Source organism: Chaetura pelagica, unplaced genomic scaffold, assembly GCF_000747805.2.
Source record: "Chaetura pelagica isolate M959 unplaced genomic scaffold, ChaPel_1.0 scaffold142, whole genome shotgun sequence".
Lineage (NCBI taxonomy): Eukaryota > Metazoa > Chordata > Aves > Apodiformes > Apodidae > Chaetura > Chaetura pelagica.
In genome coordinates this window covers 456,873-478,028 of record NW_009952973.1, presented here as the reverse complement: position 1 = coordinate 478,028, position 21,156 = coordinate 456,873, and the positions used below count along the sequence as shown (strand labels likewise).

At 44.8% G+C, this 21,156-nt stretch overlaps 1 protein-coding gene across 1 annotated transcript; it reads right to left on the bottom strand.

Moving 5' to 3' along the window:
• Window positions 1–16,567: 16,567 nt before the first annotated feature.
• GPRIN3 (GPRIN family member 3) lies at window positions 16,568–18,934 on the bottom strand. The gene has a single exon (XM_009995963.1). It carries the CDS (start codon window positions 18,932–18,934, stop codon window positions 16,568–16,570), a length of 2,367 nt encoding a protein of 788 aa, XP_009994265.1.
• Between the last annotated feature and the right edge of the window lie 2,222 nt (window positions 18,935–21,156).

The following is a 21,156-nucleotide window of genomic DNA, read 5'->3' as shown; positions in this document are numbered from 1 at the left end:
AGAATTTCTTCCTGATCTCTAACCTAAATTTACCCTCTTTCATTTTAAGGCCATTACCCCTTGTCCTACCACTATCTTCTGTGATGAAAAGTCCCTCCCCAGCTTTCCTGTAGCCCCCTTTCAAATACTGGAAGGCTGCTATAAGGTCTCCCTGGAGCCTTCTCTTCTCCAGGCTGAACAGCCCCAACTCTCTCAGCCTGTCTTCATAGCAGAGGTGCTCCAGCCCTTGGATCATCTTTGTGGCCCTTCTCTAGACCCTCTCCAACAACTTCATGTATTTCCTGTGATGAAGGCTCCAGAGCTGTATGCAATACTCCAGGCAGGGTCTCACCAGAGCAGAGGGGCAGAAACACCCCCTGGCCCTGCTGGCCACACTTCTTTTGATGTAGCCCAGGATGGGGTTGGTGCTCTGGGCTGTGAGCACACACTGGCAGCTCATGTCAAGCTTCTTATCTAGTACCACCCTCAAGTCCTTTTCCTTGGGACTGCTCTCCAGCCATTCTCCCACTCAGCCTGTATTTGTGCCTGGGATTGTGCCAACCCAGGTGCAGGACCTTGCAGTTGGCCTTGTTGAACTTCATGAGGTTGGCATTGGCCCACCCCTCCAGCCTCTCAAGGTGCCTCTGGACAGCATCCCTTCCCTCTTGGGTGTCAGCTACCCCACACATCTTGGTATTGACAGCAAACTTGCTGACAATACACTCAGTTCCACTGTCCATGTCTCCAACAAAGATGTTAAACAGCACTGGTCCCAGTACTGACCCCCGGGGGACACCACTCGTCACTTGCCTCCACTTGGACACTGAACCATTGACCACAACTCTCTGGGTGCAGCCATCCAGCCAATCTCTTACCCACCGGGTGGTCCATCTGTCAAATCCATGCCTTGCCAGTTTGGAGACCAGGATGTCATGTGGGACAGTGTCAGATGCCTTGCACAAATCCAGGTAGATGATGTCACTTGCTCTGCCACTATCCCTCATCTCTGCAGACTAGTCACAGAAGGCGACCAAATTAGTCAGGCATGATTTGCCCTTAGTGAAATCATGTTGGCTGTCACCAATCACCTCCTTATTTGACATGTGCCTTCGCAGATTTTCCAGGAGGATCTGTTCCATGGTCTTGGTGGGCACAGAGGTGACTAGCCAGTAGTTCTCTGGGTCTTTTTTCCCCTCCTTTTTTAAAACTGAGGCTTTGTTACCTTTTTTCCAATTGGGAACCTCACCAGACCACCATGGCCTCTCAAAATTATGGACAGAGGCTTAACAACTGCAGCCACCAGCTCCCTTGGGACCTGTGGATGGACCCCATCAGGTCCCATAGACTCGTGCACCTTCAGGTTCTTTAGATGGTCATGAAACTGTTCTTCTCCTACAATGAGGCATGCTTCATTCTCCCAGTCCCTGCTTTTAAACCTGCTGTGGCCTTTGTGATGGGGCTGGAGCACTTGCCAGAGAAGACTGATGCAAAGAAGTCATTGAGAACCTCAGCCTTCTCAGTAACCTGCATAGTTATATTTCCCATTTCCTTCAGGAGAGGGCCTGCATTTTCCTTGGATGTCCTTTTATCCCCAACATACCTATAGAAGCTTTTCTTATTGCTTTTTACGTCTGGCAAGATTTAACTTCATGTGGGATTTGGCTCTCCTAACCCAATCCCTAGCTGCTTGGACAACCTCTCTGTAATCCTCCCACACTACCTGCCCTAGCTTCTACCCTCTATATGCTTCCTTCTTCAGTTTGAGCTTTTCTAGGAGCTACTTGCTTATCCACACCAGCCTCCTGGAGTTTTTACCTGACTTCCTCTTAGTTGGGATGTATCGCTCTCGGGCCTGGAGAAGGTGATCCTTAAATATCAGGCAGCTTTCATTGGCCCTTCTTCCCTCCAGGATGTTATCCCAAGACACTCTCTTGAGCAGATCCCTGAAGAGGGTGAAATCTGCCCTCCTGAAGTCAAGGGTAGAAAGCTTGCTGTGAGCCCTCCTTGCTGCCCTTATTTGGATCTTGAATTCCACCATTTCATGGTTGCTACAATGAGGGCTCCCCTCGAGCTTAGCAGCCCTCACCAGCCCTTCCTTGGTGAGAACATGCATAGCACCTCTCCCTGTTGTTTCCTCAATTATTTGGAAATAACTTGCAGCAGGGGGGCCGGATTTGATGATCTCCAGAGGTCCCTTCCAGCCCCTATGATTCTATGATAGGAAAGTTGTCATCAAAACACTGTAGGAACCTCCTGGACCCCCACTGTAATGTCACCTGTGTCTGCCTTCCCTTTAATCTTAACCAATAAGTTCTCAGTTGGCTCCTTATCCATCCCCAGGGAGAACTCCATGCACTCCAGCTGGTCTTTGACATAGAGGGCAACACTCCTTCCACTGCCTGTCCTCCCTAAAGAGTTTATAAGCCTCCATTCTGACACTCCAACTATATGAGCCATCGCACCATGTCTTCATGATGCCAATAAACTCATAGCCCTGCAGACATGCATACATCTCTAACTCAGCCTGTTTATTCCCCATGCTGTCTGCATTTGCATAGAGGCATTTAAGCTAGGCCTCTAGTGAAGGTAACTGACCAGCTGGAGGCAGTGTCCTTTGACACATGGAAAACCCCAGTAAAAAGCAGGTCTTCTACGGGATTTGTCACCAGAAAGGACCATCCTAGTCACCCAAACAGATTGTCTGCTTAATATATGCCAGAGAAACACGTTAACTAATATATACACTTCGCTGACTGAACTGGAGCTTACTAGTCTTGCCTAAAACATTCCAAAGTTATTTAATTGAATGACATTCTTAGACTTTGGCACTGGCACTTGAATGGCTTCCACACCTTGTACCTTGTCAGGGCCATGAGCGGATCAACAGCTGAGTGGCTTTAAGAAAAGCACAAACCAAATCCATACCTATGCATGCTGAAGGTGATAGGGTGAAAGTGCTTGAGCTCAGTACAGATGCTGTAAAATATCCTGCAGTGTGACTGCAGCATTTTACAACTCCCCTACTATCAGTGCATCCCACAAAAAATATGATTAACAGAGGGTGCAAGTACTTATTAAAGCCATGTGGAAGGAAAGACTTCATCTAAAAATGGCAGATAATTAGACGATTGAGAAGCCTGTTTCTCAGACATTAAGAGCAAGACTTAGAAGCCCTTGGTGCTTAAAGAGGCAAAGAGAACATCACTTGGGGCGCATCACTTACTAGGGTGAGAGACATGTGAGAACTAAACCCTGGGCCAACACATCTGCCCTCTTCAGTGCAAACTTGTTGCTCTTGTGAGCAAGGGGCTGCATGCAAACACCATATCACCATGGCCCAGGAAGTCACGCTTGGTAGATGCTCCCTTTGGGTTTCAGTGGTTTCCTTAAGACAGAGTGTTCCATTTGCAATATTCTTCAGAAAGGTCATCTTGGGAGGAGGGGGAGCTCAGACATTGAGCACGCCAGCCCTGAGCCATGTCAGCAGGCACTCCAAAGGGTAAAGGCATTTCCTTGGCTAAAAAGCACATTTACCAGCATGTGAGATTGTGCTGCTTGTCACAGGCAAGCTTTACGTTACATGACATTTCTGATTCCTTGGGGCTTGAAATACAGTTTAGTCTGTAGTTTGATGAAACAGTTTATCAAGGAGAATGTAAACTTGGTCATTATGCATTGCATAGCTGTATAGACACAAGGAGGGTCACTCTCTCCAAAGGGGACCATTAACTTTGCAGTGCAAAAATCCTGCCAAGATCAGCTGTTTCCTCTCAGTTTTTCTCAAGATTTGACAGCTCATTAAGAGTCAGAAGGGAAAAATATTTTATTTGCTTCACTTATAAGCAAAGCATCTTATCCTCTCACTCAAAGAAGAAAAAATGACCTTCACTCTTCCCAGCTTTTCTATATTATGCCATAGCTAATAGCAGAGGAGGAGCAAATTATGTGGATAATTATTGCCAACAGTCTTTTTGGGCTTTCAAATTGATTCTCCAGTCAGGTATTAATTTGCACTGCAAGAAATGATGTAGCACTACCTGTGGAGTTAAGGCATGAGCTGCATCAATTATGCTGAAGACACAATTCCAAGGTAATCTTTGCAGCTTGGAGAACTACACCTCAGGTTATTTCCCCACCCCCACTACCTCAACACAAACAGAGATTCCGCAAGGCCAATTGCACTTCAGGCCCTGCATGCCAAAGACACAGGCTGAGACAGAGTTAAATATCCATGTGACATCATAGCTGGTGCTTCCAAAAAGAACTGTTAGGACATCACTGTGCAGTGTGTTAGTGTGACATTAAACTCAGTGTGTGCTGTGTATACCTGCAGGCAATGTTTAATCCCTGGAAAACACAGCAGGCAGGGCTAGGGTGAGAACTAGGAGACAGAGGACTCAATAAGTGTGCTCCATTTTAGAGATATTATTTCAGATAGGTGGCAATCCCATATAACTTGCCAAGAACACCCAAATTACCAGAGCACATTTTCCTTCTTCCATTGGAGTCTTAATGCTAAAAAAGAGTCTGCTGACAGTAGCTTTTTATATATTTAAGAGCTTTTATGTCACACTTCTCTAGTGTTCTGTGAGGTTACCCAGTCAACCTACATCTGCCTTTTCTATCTATCAAAACCCAGTCAATGCATTTTTTCCCCACATAAACCAAAAGCTATGCATTAATAACACCAAGCACTCCAAGTGTCACAGGGCCCCACTTCTGGGTCCCTCCTCTCAAACCAGGCCCTCCATTCTTTCCACTTGCCAGATGCAAATTTCACAACCCTTTCAACCAGCCTTGAATTAAGTCATCACACAGGCAAGAATTCAAAGTTACACCTTACCTGTGGCTTCTCTGATCTTCTCAGCTGTTGTACAGGATAAACAGTCATCTCAAGGCTTTTCCATTCCTTTCAAGAAGACCCTTGCCCATACTTATACCTAGGCTTCTGCTGCAACTCACTGCATCTTTATCCACTGTCTGCAGATTCTTGCCTCCCATCTCTCCCTGCTCACTGGGCTTAAGTAATGAAAACCACTTGTGCCCCTGCCCTCTTCCCACCCTGCAGAGCCTCTGCTGCCTCTTGAGCTTAATGCACATCATCAATACACCTGATGTTTGCAAACGTGGGGAGAGATGGGAGCTTCCTTTCTCACTGTCCTCCCTGGCAAGGTTCAACCTGTCAAGACTGCTGACTAGAAATGAGTCTTGCAGGAAAGCTGCTCAGAGACTTTCCATCCAAATGGGCATTTTTCTTTTAATGAGCTATTGCTCATTTTCATCCACATTGCAGCACTTTGGAAAACATGTCAATCACTCAGTTTTTGAAAGCCAAACTCAATTGTTTTAACAGTGCTGAAATGCCTTTACAAAACCACTCACCTGAAAAGATGTGGAGCATCCCAGGAAAATGAGCATTTAAACCAGCTCATGCCTTCAACTACAGACCTGTTATTTTACTATTAAAGTCAAGTTATGTGCTGTGGTTTCTTTCCAATTACACTTGTTTGTTGCACATGCTGCATTCACAGCCAGGAACACTGAAACCAAACCTCTTTTTCCTCCTAGCATCTGGAAATGTAATATTTTTTGTATTTTTTTTGATTAGGCATATGACCTTTTACAGAAATAAGCCAAAGCCTTGAAAAACGCAAATAATTTATTCCAGCAAAACCTGCCAAAGAAGAATGATGAAGAATGAAAGCTCTTCTGGAGCTGCTACTGGATGCCTTGAAAAGTGTGTAATCAGAGCAGACCACTAGGAAAGAGCAATACTCACATTGTGCCCCTAAACGTGCTTGGATGAATAAAAGAGAGAAGTATGCATTCCATTAGAGGGAGTTTTCTTTTTCTTTTTCTTTTTTAATCTGCACTGGAGACAGCAAGGACCAGCTGTGCTGAGTTGGGCACAACCTCCACATGTGTAGCTGTAAGAAAAATCTGTAAACTCTACCATGTAACTCTTTTTTTTCTTTTTCAGGGCCAGGTTCTACAAAAGCTCCAGCTTCTGTTTCAGCAGAGATTAGAAGCATTTAGGAACTGCTTTCAATTTTGCAGGCTTTCCCTCCAGTGCTGCCAATTAGTTTGCAGTAGGTGTTCCAGCCTCTTATGAGCCAGGCTAGAAAGAAAATTCACAAAAGAAATGGGACAGGTTTTCATCCTCCTAGCACAGGAGTGGACACTGGGAGATGGTTACTGCAGCTCTGTGCCTGTGGGAAGTGTGCCATCTCAGGGAAATATCCGGTGGAGAAAATATGACAGCCTTCCCCTCCACCTGCACTGCCACAGAGTAACAGGCGAGAGATCCTGGCTTTGGCTTTGCAAGGGAAGAGGGAAATGTGAGACGTGTGTGGCAGGCGGGGAAGAGGCTACTCGGGCATGTTCATCCCAGGCAGCAGAAGCCATGTACTGGCTGTGTTGTTTGCACTGCATTTGATGATCTCTAGCTATGTCACCAAAGCACAGGAACTTAAGAAATGCAGGACAGTTGCTTGTATCACCCACAGTAACATTCAAAAAGTGAAGAGCAGATTAGAGTGAGCAACCAATGGTTTCACTCTTCCAAACAGTCCTTCAACATCAATGGAGCCAAGCTGGAAAGGTGGGTGAGCTGGGGAGGAGAGAGAGCACTGCTTGAGATGGGTGGATGAAAGAGGTATAGCCCATGCTCCAGTGAAGTTAGAGTGAATACCAGGAAAACCTTTCCAGTGAGGAAGTAGATAAGCATGCAGAGCAATGTCAATAACAGCAAGATTAAACCTTAATAAAGAGTATTTCACATAATTAACCAAAATTGGAACATATACTGCATTTGCATTTGCCTCAGATAGTGTAGGCTTTGCCACATAGCTTTCTGATTTCTTAAGGCAGCATTTCTCCTTTAAATAGCTGGTATATCTAAAGATATGGTCACAATGGGTTCAGGGAGATATTTGGCTACGACCTGAGCAAGTGTAAGCCCTATTTATCACCCATTCATTCTCTGCAGGAGCCAGGAAAAAACAGGGAAGCCTGTCCACTGGCCTCTGCCTACAGATCTGGTGTCAAAGCATTCGAAACCCAGTGGGAACCCAGGCATCTCAGAAGGGTGAACAACCAAATGAATGGAGTCAGTGTCACTCCAGAGGTTTCTCCCTTGGCTTAAAACTTACTAAAACTAAGCAACTAATCTCAGTAATTAACAGCTCAATAACTGTCCTTAAAATAGGAAGAGACACAGACATGAGGGAAGAAATGTGAAGGAGAGGCTCTCAATTCACAGGAGGAGCAGCTTGGTGGACAGGCTCACCTCTGTAGTTTCCCAGGCAGACGCTTTCTCTCCCCCTTCTCCGGCCTGAGGTGATGCAGCCCAGCAGTCCCCAGCTCAGAACAGATGTGGAGGCTTTTCAGAACTCAGCAGCCATTCCTATGCACCAGCCATTTTCTGACAGGCACCAAGGAAAAAGAGCAGTTCTGCTCCAGCTGCAGGGGTGTTTTTCACCAGCCCATGAGAAACAAGTCCTGAACCACTCAGCCTCCTTATGTCTTCCTGATGTTATATAAGAGGATTTAGAGAAACAGCACTGCCATGAGCAGGTTTCTAATTAGGAAAAGAAATAAATAGAATTATGGAATTGAGGCAGAACCTCAGCGTGAATGACCCAAATCCCTTCCTTGTGCCACAGTCCACAGCAGGCTATTAGAAAATATTTTTTAAACAAATTAATTCATCAGTAAGACGGCACAGCAAAAGCAAATTCCTTTGCAGGCTGGCACAAGCCAGCAGCCCACACTCCCAAGTTGCTGCTCCCACTTAATTTGACTCTTGTAGAGAAGACTCCAGGGAGACCTCATAGTGGCCTTCCAGTGCCTGAAGGAGGCCTACAGGAAAGGTGGGGAGGGACTTTTTACAGGGGCTTGCAGTGGAAGGACACTTGTAGTGAAAGGGGTAATGGATTAAAACTGGAAGAGGGGAGATTTGGATGAGATAATAGGAGGAAATTCTTTAGTGTGAGGGTGGTGAGACACTGGAACAGGTTGCCCAGGGAAGTTGTTGAAGCCCCATCCCTGGAAGTGTTCAAGGGCAGGCTGGATGGGGCTCTGAGCAATTTCATCTAGTGGGAGGTGTCCCTACCAATGCAGGGGAGTTGGATCTAGATGATCTTTAAGGTCCCTTCCAACTCAAACAGTTAGATGATGATGATGATAATTAATAATAATAATATAAAGTGCAAAGGACAATGCTTTATGAAGCAGAGTGCTCTGCAATGCAAGCAGCAGTCCCCTCACTCCTACAAACACTGCTGAAATACAAGTAGCAATGAGGCATATGGTACTGTTTCCTAATTTGTGCTGACAACTTTCTGTTGGTCCAAACATGCAGACTGTCATTACTACTCATTGTTTCCTAGTGTGAGTTACCTACTAGCATGCTGGGTATAGGTCTCTAATTAACAGCGGCTTTCTTTGTGGAGATACTAAGCATCCACAGGTCCCTATGATCTGACTTCAGTAGGAGGTAAGAGCACCCTGTGCTTCTCACAAATGAGACCATTTTTCTCTAAATACTCAGCTGCAGATTTAGGTGCTTATTTTTTAAAACACTGGCTAGCAAAACTAGCAACTTATGGTTCTCCAAGGAGTAATTTGATGAGGAAATCTTACGTTTTCCACTCACAATACTGCTACTTGCCATGGAGTGGTTTTAATGGCATTGAATCCCTAAAGGCATGGCATGTCTTTTTAGCTGGTTAAAGAAATGAAGCAGACATCCTGGGATGTAGTGCTGTTGGTTGGAAAGCTCACATCCTCAATAAATTGATGCATGAACAAGAAGCCAGTTATTCTTTGTATCTGCAGGCACTGTCTCACTGAAACTGCTACAGTATTTGGTATAAAATCTGTGTCAGATGGAAAATGTACTTTGAAGATTATTGGTTTGATAGGATGCTACCTTGTTTTCTGTGATGGCCATTTTTCTGCTGGGCCAGTCTGCTGGGGATGCAGGATGTCTAAGCTTTTTCCCTACTCCATCAAGACTACATGGTTGAAGGAGGAAAGGGAGACCTCAGTTTTCCTGCCTACAAGAACGCTTGTTTGCAGCATGCAGCTGAATGAACCCAGCTACTGTGGGGAAACAACCTGCTCCTGGCAGTTTGGGTTCAGGACTAATCTTTGGCAGCCACTGGCAGGCAGGAACCTGAACTGTGCAAGTAACACAGCAAAGCTCATTCATAAAACAGCCTGTGTGACTGCCCAAAGCAGTGGACAGTAAGTTGAAAAAGCCTTAACCCTAGCAGCCAACCACAACACCAAAGAAGTACATAAACACAGTGAAGGAAACAACTGTTTTTGGGAAGAAGGATCCAGCTTGGAGTGAGCAGCCAGAATGTCCCTGGTAGCAAAGGTGATGTGTAACCACATTATCTCAGCATCTGTTCTCCTCCTCTCCCCTCACCAGAGAAGAGTATGCCGAGGTGTGGTCCTTGTGCCCAGTAATAGCAAACAGGCACATGGAAATACCATACCTGTAACATACCTGGATCAAAATACTTCACTGCCACAGTCTGTTATTTTATGCTTTTTGGTACCATGACATAAAACTGCATTTCCTTTGGGGAGGAAAATGGTTCATGTTACCCTGATGTTGATGCTCACAGCTTTGGGCATGGTGTACAGGCATGCTGGTAGGTGGTGGTCAAAACTTGCTTCAGCAGTGACACTGCAGGGTTAAAATGCTGCCCTTTCCACCTTGGAGCATGGCATGGCTCCTAGGGAGCAGAGCTGGATGAATACTGTTCAGCAACAGACAGCTGAAAGGCTGAGCGAATTAATGAGAAAGGGCAGAGTAGTGGCTGCCACAGAAAAGCCTGTGCCCAATAAACTGCTGTGAAAAGTCAGTGCCACATAGGTCTCTTCTCTGGCAGGGACACATGGTGGGTCCCACTGCATCAAGCTTTGCCAGGTGCCAAGTCTCAGGCCTGAATTCAGTAAGTCCTTTGTAGCTGTTCTGCAGACAGAGATTTAGCCAGAATGGCCAGCGACACTTAAAAAGTCTTCTGTTTTCCCATGTCAGCCTACAAACAGAGACGCAGAATAATCAAGACTGTTCATTTTATTGTATTCAGCATGGAAACCAGATGTAAAACAGCAAAACATTAAATTCCTAAGGGACTTGATCAGGTGGGTAACATTGCTTTAGTATCACTGTAAGACTTCATCACATGCAAACTTCTGTTGGTATATCTCGAATGAACGCCACAGTACATCTGGAAGCCTAATATTAGCTTAACTTCATACAGTAGATCATGTTCAGTCAGTGCAACTATAAAAATAAGAAAGCCACAATAATATTAGTTGTTGTTAGAAGCCCCCACGTTGATTTTCTACTGCTGCTGACTGACTCATAGCCATCATTTTTGTGCTGCTTGCAACAGCCAGGAATTAAAGATTCACCTACCCTCTCTCCCTTTAATTCTGGGTATAAACTCCTGATACTTCTCAGTGTTTGACTGAGACCTTAACTTCAGACTTAAGACGTGATTTTATGTACCATGAACACATGGGCCTTTCTCTTCAATTTTACTGAAATTCCTCAAGGCAGAGGCTAGACTTGTGTTTGACATACTTGAAACTATTGATTATGAACTGTTAAGGGAAGTGTTGTCAGGAGGAGCCTTCAGCAAAAGGGTCTCCTGTTGTAACAGAGCTGTGGAAAACCACCTGAAAGACTCATATTTTGAAGCAACTACTGGAGAATTTGCTAGCAGAACTGTCATTTATTTCTACTCCAGAGGGTGTCAGCCTAAGGAAAAAGCTAACAAAGTCTAGTATTTCAAATGAGACTCAGTTGATGTGATTCTGTTGCTCATGAGCTCAAAGGCTTCCTATCAGCCATAACCTTTGTGCAGAAACAATTCTGTACATACAAGTGTGGATTTCCACAAAGCTTAGTATGCATCTCTGTACACACCAGCCACTGCACTTCCTGTTGATAGTCTGCACATGAAGGGTGGCCAAGTGCTGCTTTGTTTTAGATACGGCTGTGGGAATTTTTTTAAAGACTGGATAAGGAGAAAATCCTTGTTTCTGTATTGCAGAGGGATCTAAACTTGCCTCAAAGTTGTGGAAAATGATGAGCCTCCAACCTTCAATCAGAAGGGCAAAGAGAAAAAAAAAAAAAAAGAGTATTGCATGAGACCTTCAGACATATACAGCTCTTTTAAACGTGGACACATATACACACATAAGCTTACCCACAGCAAACATTTTCCTAGAGGAAAATATATTTCCTCTCTCTGTGATTTGGCTTAGTAATAACATAATTTTCTTCTTTGAAGAAGCCTGAATGATGAAAACGTGTTTTAAATTGCAAAATCTTCCTTGCCAGGATTTGATGCAAAGTTCACATTAGAAACTCTCGGAAGGAAGAGATGCTCAGAAAAGCAGAAAGAAGGAAACCCCATAAATCTCACAGTTAAAAAAAAAATTAAATATTCATTTCAGTTATATTAATTACATTCAGCTCTAACACTTAATTCTTTCTTTTAAACATCTACACTGACTCAAGTGGGATAATTTAGGACCCTAAGAGAACATTACAGCCATTTCAACGTACAGGACCTGACCTTCAGGCCCGTGGACAGTGCAGCATCCAGTGACTCCAGGGATACTTGGCAGTGGCTGGCATTTGGACAAGGACTGATGTGCATACCTTTGGGATGACTGAGAATACTGACCACTCATACAGGCATCACAGAACCACCACGAAATGAACTGGCAGATGTTGAGACATTTGAAAAAGATGGGAAAAAAAGGAGGGGAGAGTTTCCTTCACACCATAGCCCTTAACTTTCTAAGACCATGGAGCCTGATGATCAGTTGTCTCTCATTCAGAGCAGCCATTTCTGTAAACTGTGTGTGAAGGGCTCATCTGCCTTGGTAACTTTCTGCATTCATTTTTAAAAGGTGTAGAGGGATAGACACAGAACAAGACAATGAATCTAATAAGCTAATAAAATGTGTACTTTCATACAAACCTTGTGTATATTGAGCTAAGTAATGAAACACTGGTATGGTATTTCCAGATTTCCAAACTGAAAACAAGTGGCAGCCAACTTGAATTCTCCATCAACTTCAACATTGATTTTCATTTGGCTTTCCACTTGTAACTTTTAACACTTAAAAACAGTAGTGAACTTCAACATAAAAACTAGTATTCTCTTTAGATGATATACTCACCTTTTCTGAATCATTTGAATATACTTCTCCAAACAGTGCATTTTACAGGTTCTTATGTGTTAGTAGTGGTAATAAACTGAGGTTGTTTGCCTAATGGTTTTGTTGAATTGCATTTGGATATATCTATACATACTAGCAAAATACACAGCCTTTGGAAATGTTAATTTCCCTAAAAGCCATGGGACAGCAACAATACGAAAAATGTGTGACTCAGAATGAACCAATGGGCATAGGTTAAGCAAAACATTGGCTTTACAGACATAGGAATGGGAATTTCTTATGAAGCACCCACATCAGCTTTGTTTTACTTTTCTTTTACTCCCTCTCTCTCCACATTCCTCAGCAATTCCTTTGTGTATGTTCAAAAGGAAGTTTTCTTCCTCAGAAATGGAGAAGACAGATATTCTCCTCCTTGTCCCTCCAGCTTGTTCCCCACTCTTTTTTCCACACCAAGTCAGCAGACATGAGGCAGGACTTCAGCACCACTGCACCACAAAGCTGGCAGACACCAACCAAGCACATGGAGACACTGGTGGATGTCACAGCCTCACAGGAAATCCAGGACTATATTGCAAATTGCCTTCTTCAACTCAGGCTTTGTATTGGCAACATTCACATGTTTATTCTGATCTTCCTGCAAAAAGCTCCTGATGTGAAACCAGAAGTAACTTCCATTCTCATTCACTGCTTTTATTAATTATTCTGGCCATGTCAGCCTTCCCAGAAGACACAACTAACAGGGGAAGCTTCCTGGCAACTAGCTGGTTTCCCAGAATTTGTCCTCTCGCAACAATCTGAATTTAAGAGTTACTTCAACTGGCTAGGCTGCAACACAGTTTCTTCCTTCTTTTCTTTTTCTTCCATACAGATTTATTCTTGGGAATGACAGAGTACTTTCGCTTTTGAAGCCTCTTTTTATAAGCTCAAACGTATTTCCTTGGTTATTTAACCAGTGAACCAACACAATGTGATTTCGAGTCACTGGACAGAGAAAAAGAGTGGGGTGGTGGCACACAGATGATCTCCCCTTACACTCTGCTACGCTGCTAATTCAACCACACACCTGTTTTTGATGCTGACATGACACCGAGAACAGTCTTTCTTAGCTGATACAAGACCACTCGCATGATATTTGCTAATTCCTACCCAAAATATGGTTATGTTTTGCTGCTGGTGAAAGATGCATCATCCCTACAAGGAATCACATTTTCATCTAGACATTGCACACAGGAGAAAGCATAAATTACCAGTGTTAAACTATCAGGTTGCTTATAGTCTGCCCTAGTGCAACGTGAAAGCCAAAAATATTTTCCATGAGATGCGCTGGTGATTATCGACTCCTTTTTCTGTTGGTTTTTGGCACATTATTGCTTGGCTTCAAACGCACGCCTGCAGGACTTCTGTGCCCACCAGGCAGTGCCACCAACATTTTTCAGTTTGTCTTTGCACTTGTACTTTCCTAGAATACAAAAGCACAGTGCTCTGCTGACCACTGTTTTTTCCATGCAGTTGTTCAGATGCGTCCACTTAGTAACCTGCTCATTGGTGATCTGTAGTACGTATGTATTGGCAAAATTTTCCTGGTAGAAAGTTTGGTCAGGGTGGGAGGTGTGGGTGGACCGGCTGGTGAAGACTCACAGCTGGAAGCAGCTGCAGGGAAAAAGGAGAGATCTCCCATTCCTCAGGAAGAAGAGTTAGTTCCAGTGCTGGCTCAGCACCCTGCTCATTCACTGCCAAGCCCAGTTTGGTCTCAATAAAGCAACTCATACCTATATGCTAGAAATATTTTGCAGAGCTTAAGCTAAAGGATAAAGTTCATGGAAATCGGTGAAAGTGCAATAGCCATTTATTCTCCTCTGGAAAAAAAAATGACAATCCATTTATATATTCAGACTAAGCATATTTCTAAGGGGATAATTCAGAGCAAGCTGGCTCACAACACTACAACGAGGGGGATAGTGAAGAGAGGGACGCAAGCTGAGCCAAAGGACACAGTTTTGCAGGAAGACAGGCTGGGCAGCAGCTATCAAGGGAAGGGGAAAAAGGGAGGCCACAGAAGCAGCCCAAAGCCTTGGACCTGAACGAGGACACAGTAAACACTGTGGACAACTTGGGGAACCTCTTCAGGACTGGCAAAGACAAAATGTGGGAAGAGACACCTAACTTGTCAACTAACCTGACCTAATGATACTGCCAATATTAATCCCACACAAAACTTCACATGAAACTTGCATCTCGGACACTGCTAGGAAGCGAATGGAAACAGCAGTACTACCAAAAAAAAGGTAGGAGACTTTCCCCATGGTGAGAAGTGGGAAGACACTCTCTGATGTCGCATTTCTGAATCAGTCGCTCAGTGCTGAGTGGGAGAAGACGTGAAGTAATGAATGGAAACAGAACAAGGATGTGTCATAAAGCCCCCAAATATAAACCACAGGAAAACTGGGAGTCAATTCAGTACTATGCCTAGGGGCAACATCTTTCATTGAAAAAGGTTAAAACACCAGATCTTAAAGTATTTTACCTCTCTGCTGGGGAAAAATTGCCCCAAAATAGCTGCTTTGAAGGCTTGGCAGTTGATGGACTCAAAAAGTCTGACATTCTTAATAAAAGGGGACCACCTCAGGTCTGCTTCACAGAAAGAAAGAATTAAAAAAATTAATACTAATTTACACTTGTATTTACCTGTAATATTTACAGGGTAATTTGAAAGGGTCAGATCTACAAAGTAAGTCCAGTATGTGGTACTAGAAACAGAAAAAATTATCATCATGATTCATGAAAAATCTTTAATGGAATAAAAATGACCCCTATTTAACTACAGGACTCTGCAGGATTACAATATTCAAATTCTCAGTGCTTTGCAGGATTGAAAACTAAATTTTCTACAAACTGCAGGAGTTGCACACCCGCCCATCATAAAGTCTAGTGGACAGACTAAAAAGCTAGCGGGAAACACATTTCCCAGGTTGAAAAATATTATTAAGGTGAGAAATGTGACCAACATACATTTAAGACATTACTGTATATCACATTTCTGGAGAAACAGTCACTAAGCTAGCTTTTATTAGCAGTTTCTAAAACTTGTCTAACATTAGAAATACAGCAAAGATTGTCTCAAGATTTCAGTACTTCTGTAAAGTAAGTGTTTCTAGTTAACAATACGATGGTTTATAATATAGAGAACATTAGGTAAAACAAAATATGCACAGGCTAAATAAATGGTATTCACTTCATGAAAGGCAGCAAGAAAAGCACCAAAATACTGCAAAAAAAGTAGAGCTGGCTAAGGTCTTGAAAGGAAAAAAAACAGGGCAACACACTAGACACATAGGCTATGGACCCAGATGGCCAGCATAGCCTGCTTCAATAGGAGAATGCTACCTTGCATCTCTGGAGAGAGAAAAAGGATCCTCGTTGCTTAAAAGAGTGAAATAATGGAGAGATGCTCAGTGCCACAGGAGGATGGGAGCAGGGGCTGTCCACTCTGATTGAGGAGCTGGAACAGCTCACTGCTTTTGAAAAGATTTGGCTGGAGCATCACAGCACGAGTGAGGGCACAGTTCGGTCAAAGGTGGATACATCTCCTGACGTGCTCTCTTGCACGTCACCTGCCCCGTGTGCATTGCCTGCTTATACCTTAAGCACAGCTGATGCAGAGGAAGCCCACAAAATATATCTCTCTCTCACCTCCCCCTCTAGCCATCAAAATCTCATTGACTTAATTTCTCCCAAAGAGATAATCCTTCAGCCTTGATCTTGACTCTCTGTCTGGTTCTCCAATTTAACGGGAGGTTAAGACCTGGATCCCTGGGGCTCTCATAAGAATGGTGCCCCCCACAATATCAACAGAAGTGAGGTTGCTCAGTGATCAACACCAGTAGCCTTTTCATGGACTTGCCTCAGCACGGATAACTTTTACACTCCAGAAAAGTTGCCTTGCACTAGGTCTTACAGCTGTTGGACTGTTATTTTCACCTCACTCAGTTTCCCCCAGCTTACTCTTTGTCTAAGACCTCACGTGCACACAAACAGCTCCCATAATCATTCTGGCAATCTCTCTGTGTCTTGCTTTATCAGAAGGTGCTGCTCTCCTTGCAGCAAGGTGGCAATTTAGATTTGTGCTTTTGCTAAGTGCCTAGCTTTTCACCTGACTGTAGTCAGGATGGGCGCATAATGTGGAAATACACCAGCTGTGGTAATAGTAACGGTGTGATGGAGCACGTGGCTACTCAGAAAACAAAGGAGAATAATTTTCCACTGTTGCTGCATCACAACCCCAATAACACAACTGAACAGCAGAACTTGAGACTTGAAGGGAGGGATTCTCTCTACCGCTGCAGACATCTATGCACCCCTGCAACCCATGTCAGTCTGACACAGAAGACGGAGCCGGTCGGACACAGCAATTAGGACGCCTAAAATTCTGCAGCATGGACTGGAACACATTGTGCTGCCTTCCTTTCAGTTTTTTATTTGAGGATGTATCTGAGGAAATGGACTTCCGGGTCTGACTGTTCTGGGCCTGGATCAGTTTCTTGTGTTCCCGTATTTGTCTCTGTAAGTGGTTCTGGATGGCAATTCCCAGGTATTCTGGATCAAGGGAAGCACCATAAACCTCCCATGTCATGCCTTGCTCATCCCACACAACATCCCTGATGTGCTTGGACTGCTTCACCTGCACTTTCGCCTCCATGGCCAGGGTGGACTGCTTTTTGTTTTCAACCAGGTTTGGCAAGACCTGAGCTGAAGCAGAAAGAGCTGCTGTGTGAAGTTCGCGTCTGGACTCCTTGGCCGGGAGGCCTCGCTGTTGGGGAGCTGCTGATGACTCCAAGGAAGGGGTGACATGTGCAGAACTCGCACTCAACCTAGGTGTCAGTCCTGTCTGCAGGCTCTGACCACTGGCTGGCTGAACCTGGCCAGCATCTCCCCTCTTGCTCTCCTCCTTTTCACCTGTATCCACCAAGCATGTCTGTACGCGGACAGCAGTAGCTTCACTGCTAACATTCACTTTAGGATCAAGCACCACTGAGATTTCTTCCTTTGGTTTTACCACAGATTGATTAGGAATGGCCTCGCCTTGACTGGCACCTTTACATTGCACAGACTTTTCCTCAGAGCTGCCCACAACCTTCTGCTTGACTTCACTGTCTGTGCTACAGAGTAAAGGTAACCGGCTGCTTCCGGCATCACAGACAAGATCTTGCATGTTGGTCTTGGTTTCTGGGACAGCAGCAGCAGAAGTAGTGCTTGGATCACCAGTGCCAGACCCAGACTGTGCTGGTGTTTGGTTACTGGAGTTACCTACAAGCTGCTCAGCAGGCATGGGCTTTGGTGGGACAGGAGCATCCACTGGCAGCTTAGCAGCATCCTTGCCGTCATGGGCTGTGCCGATCACTTCAGCATTATCCACAGATATCCCTTTGGAGGTAAGGGCTGCAGGGCAGAAGGGGAAAGCAGGTTTTGCATTATCGAGCGACCCCATGTCAGATGGGACCCCAGGCAGTTTGACAGGCTGGGTTTGGGCTGAAGCAGTAACAGCCATAACAGCACTCGATTTTGACATGGTATCAGGAGAACATGGAGACTTTTGTTGTGAAGAGCAACTGTCAGTAAGTGCAGACTGGCTCAGTCCCATACCTCCTTGGTAAATAATACGCAGTTCTTCCTTCTCATCTGGAGGAGGATTCCCTTTTAAGAAGGCAGCAAGGATGATGGGACTGGTGGAGGCTGATTTGCTCTCCACAGTAGCCACAGCCTGTACCTCAGCATCTCTCCATGTCCTGCTTTCTGCTTCCTGAGTTGAGGACCTGCTCTCTGACTGAACCGTCATTGTACCTGTTTCTCTGAATTTGGAGAGCTGGGTGGGGCCTGGACTTGCTGGCTCAGCAGCTGCATTGGGTACAGGATGCTGACTCTTGCGGCTAGACGGGGCTTGGGCCTCGCTGCTCAGCAACTCTTCAGTTTTATCTGTGGGATGCAAGTGCATGGTGTCTGCAGCCCTGCTTTTTGCCTCCAAACTGTTCTGTGGGTCTCTTCCCATGTCAGCTTCGGTGTGCCTTGCTGGTGAGGCTGGCTGGCATGCAGCAGAAAGAGTTTTTTCTGTGTCCCAGTCTTCTTCCCCTCTTTGCAAAAAGTTTGTCTGAGAAATATGACAGGTCTCATTACCCCTAACAAGGTCATCAGGGGAAGAATAATTTATCACCTCAAGTGCTGGCTGATCATCAGTCCCCTGAGGTTTCAAGGCAGAGTCATCCACTTGTGTCAGGGTGCTCGTTTTCGCCTGGCTGCCTTGCACAAGCTGCTGGGAGCTCTGGGGGGCTGGCATCATCTCTGGCCCCTGCCCCGCCAAGGGGGCTCCTGCCACAGTGGGGGCTGGTGCTGCCTGTCCCAGGCTGCCTGCTGGCCAGGAGCAACCAGCAGCTTCTAGGGCCACAGGACACCCCTCTGCAGCTTTGCTGGTGAGCCCTGCAGGGAAGGCTTCCTGCTGGCTGGTACCGTCCTCATGGCACTGCTGGCACCTCTGAGCGCTGGCAGCTGGCGTGCAGGTCAGGTCAAACAAGCGAGCTCCAGCAGAGCCGGACAGCGCGCATGGGAAGCCATTGCTGGCCTTCTCTCCACTGGGAAGTTGGGGGTGGTGCTTAGCAGACTGTAAGTCTCCCAGGCGGTCCTCCTCGGCAGAAGCTGTGACCAGGGAAAGCTTGGCAGACCTCAGAGGATCTGGTACCGTCCCCATGGACTGCCTCTGAGATGTGGCTTGCCCTCAGCTTCTCCTCAGAGTTTTCTTGCCCAGCAGTGAGTACAACAGGGCAGGCTGTTGACAACAGGCTTCCTGTAAAGCTAATCTGTTAATGAAAGAAACATAGTGTTAGCAACAGTCAGATTGAAGAAGAAAAAGTACCCAGAACAGATTAATTTTACAGCTTGGAAATACTTGCAAGCAATGGGGAAAGTGAAGCCCTTGGTTCTGCCTATAAGTCACATAAAGACACAGATTTCAAGGATCTCCCAATTCCATGGCCTGGATGGAGAAGACAACACTAGGGACAAAGCAACAACATCTGCCATGTTATTGATCCATTAATGAAAACACAACAATATGCCAAGAGGGAGGAAAAAAAAAAAAAGAAATCTGAAGAGACAGCAGGGATGGATGGGAAGGGGAGCAGACTTGCATGAAAGTCTGAGGTCACAAAACGAACTCACTGTGATAAAATCCTCTAACAAGCCATTTGTGGAAGGAATCGTTCTACCTTGCCTATTGTGCCTATGTGAAGAATAAATATGATTCCCACCTTGTGACTTGAGTAGATCCCACACATATGCTGACCAACAGTTTCCCCTTCTTCTCATGGAGAGCCCTTCTCTAACTCCCCTACCACCAGGGATGTGCTCACAGAGGGCAACAGGTCAGTTTAGACCAACGTGGATGTACCCAAACCTCACTGGTATAAGGAATATGGGGGGTCAACAATCCGCTGAGTGGTGCAGATAAACATCAAGAGAAGCTACTGCACCATGCAGCACCAGGTCTGCACACATACTCATTGCTTTCACATTTAGATCCTCTGAAATAATTACAAGGAAGTCAGCTTGATTAATAAATGGAGGCGCAGATGACCTAGAAATCAATTTACGAGCAGGTGGTATGAAACAGGAAGGGGGATACTGCAGCACTGCAGAACAGGAGGGGCCCATGCCATATCCAGTTGAACACTGGGGAGAGATTTTAAAAAGATGGGACAGAGTTATCCAGGTTGAAATCCGGCCAGGACTGCAGAGAAATCGTCACTTCAAACAGGAGGTGATCTCCAAATGTGCTTGTTGGCTGGGCTTTCAAAAGGACTTAGTGGTGCCCAATTCAGACCCTGCTAGAGGTCAAGGGCTGGATCACTGTCAGTGTCAGCAGAGTGGTGATGGTCAGTGATGAAATCCCACCCCAGTCTTCTTTGAAATTTCAAGTTACTCAAGCTTGTTTAAAAGGCTTTCCCCAGCTTATGCAGCCAGCAAAGCATGAATATGAGACTTAGGAGACAGCCTGAGCGTCTAATTTTTTGCTAACCAGAGGGATGACACCAGGAAAATGACTGTACCTCTGTGTCTCCTTTGCTACACTACTTGGGAAATGCTGCTGGAAGGAGCTGTGCAGTCGCTCAGGTGCTCTAGACCCTCTCTACCTGCTAGCAAAATCAGCAAAATCCCTTTCCAGAAAATATCCCTAAATCTCTTCCCTCTCTCAGCCTGAATGGCAGCAGTATAGTCTCTGTAAAATTGATTCTAAATTTCTGCACTTTAAGATACTTAGAAATAGCAACAGGAGAAAAAATGCTCAATGAGAGGAAAATGAAAACATATACAGCAGCCTATTTTTCTAAGAAAAGGAAGTGCTGCAAGTCATTACTTATTCATTAAGCTTTATGTTTTCCAGATATTAATAATTTATTATTTTTATACTGTCTGGTTGGGCTCTGTCCAACCACAGATATACATAGTCTGCTGGTTTAAGCCACTCCTGAGAAACTGTGATCCTAGTTCTGATGGGTCCTGAATTTCTTAGCTGCAATCTATAATAGCAGTCCTGTATCACTCCAAAATGGCTTTCCAGCAAGGCTAACGATTGCAATGCTTTTTGAGAAGTACTGGCTTTATGTAAGCCAGACTGCAAATCTATGAAAGTTTGTGACTGTCTACAAGGTGTCTCCACTTCGTTTTGAGCTCACTTCAAAGGGAGCCAAAATAGTCCTGAATGAAAGGAGAGCTATTCCGAGCTCAACATCTAATGACCATGAAGAGAGGAGCAGATGGCTTTGGGCATCTGTTTGTCTAACTTCTGTTACTCTTTTCTTTCCTTTTCCAAATATCAACACAAACCAAGCCAGTATATACAACTGGTCAGGTCACTTTTTTTTTTTTTTTTTTTTTTGTTTCAAAATTTTTTTTTTTTTAAAACAGCTACAC

Coding starts and splice junctions, on each gene's coding strand:
- GPRIN3 (XM_009995963.1), bottom strand. CDS start 18,934: ATGGGGACGGTACCAGATCCTCTGAGGTCTGCCAAGCTTTCCCTGGTC.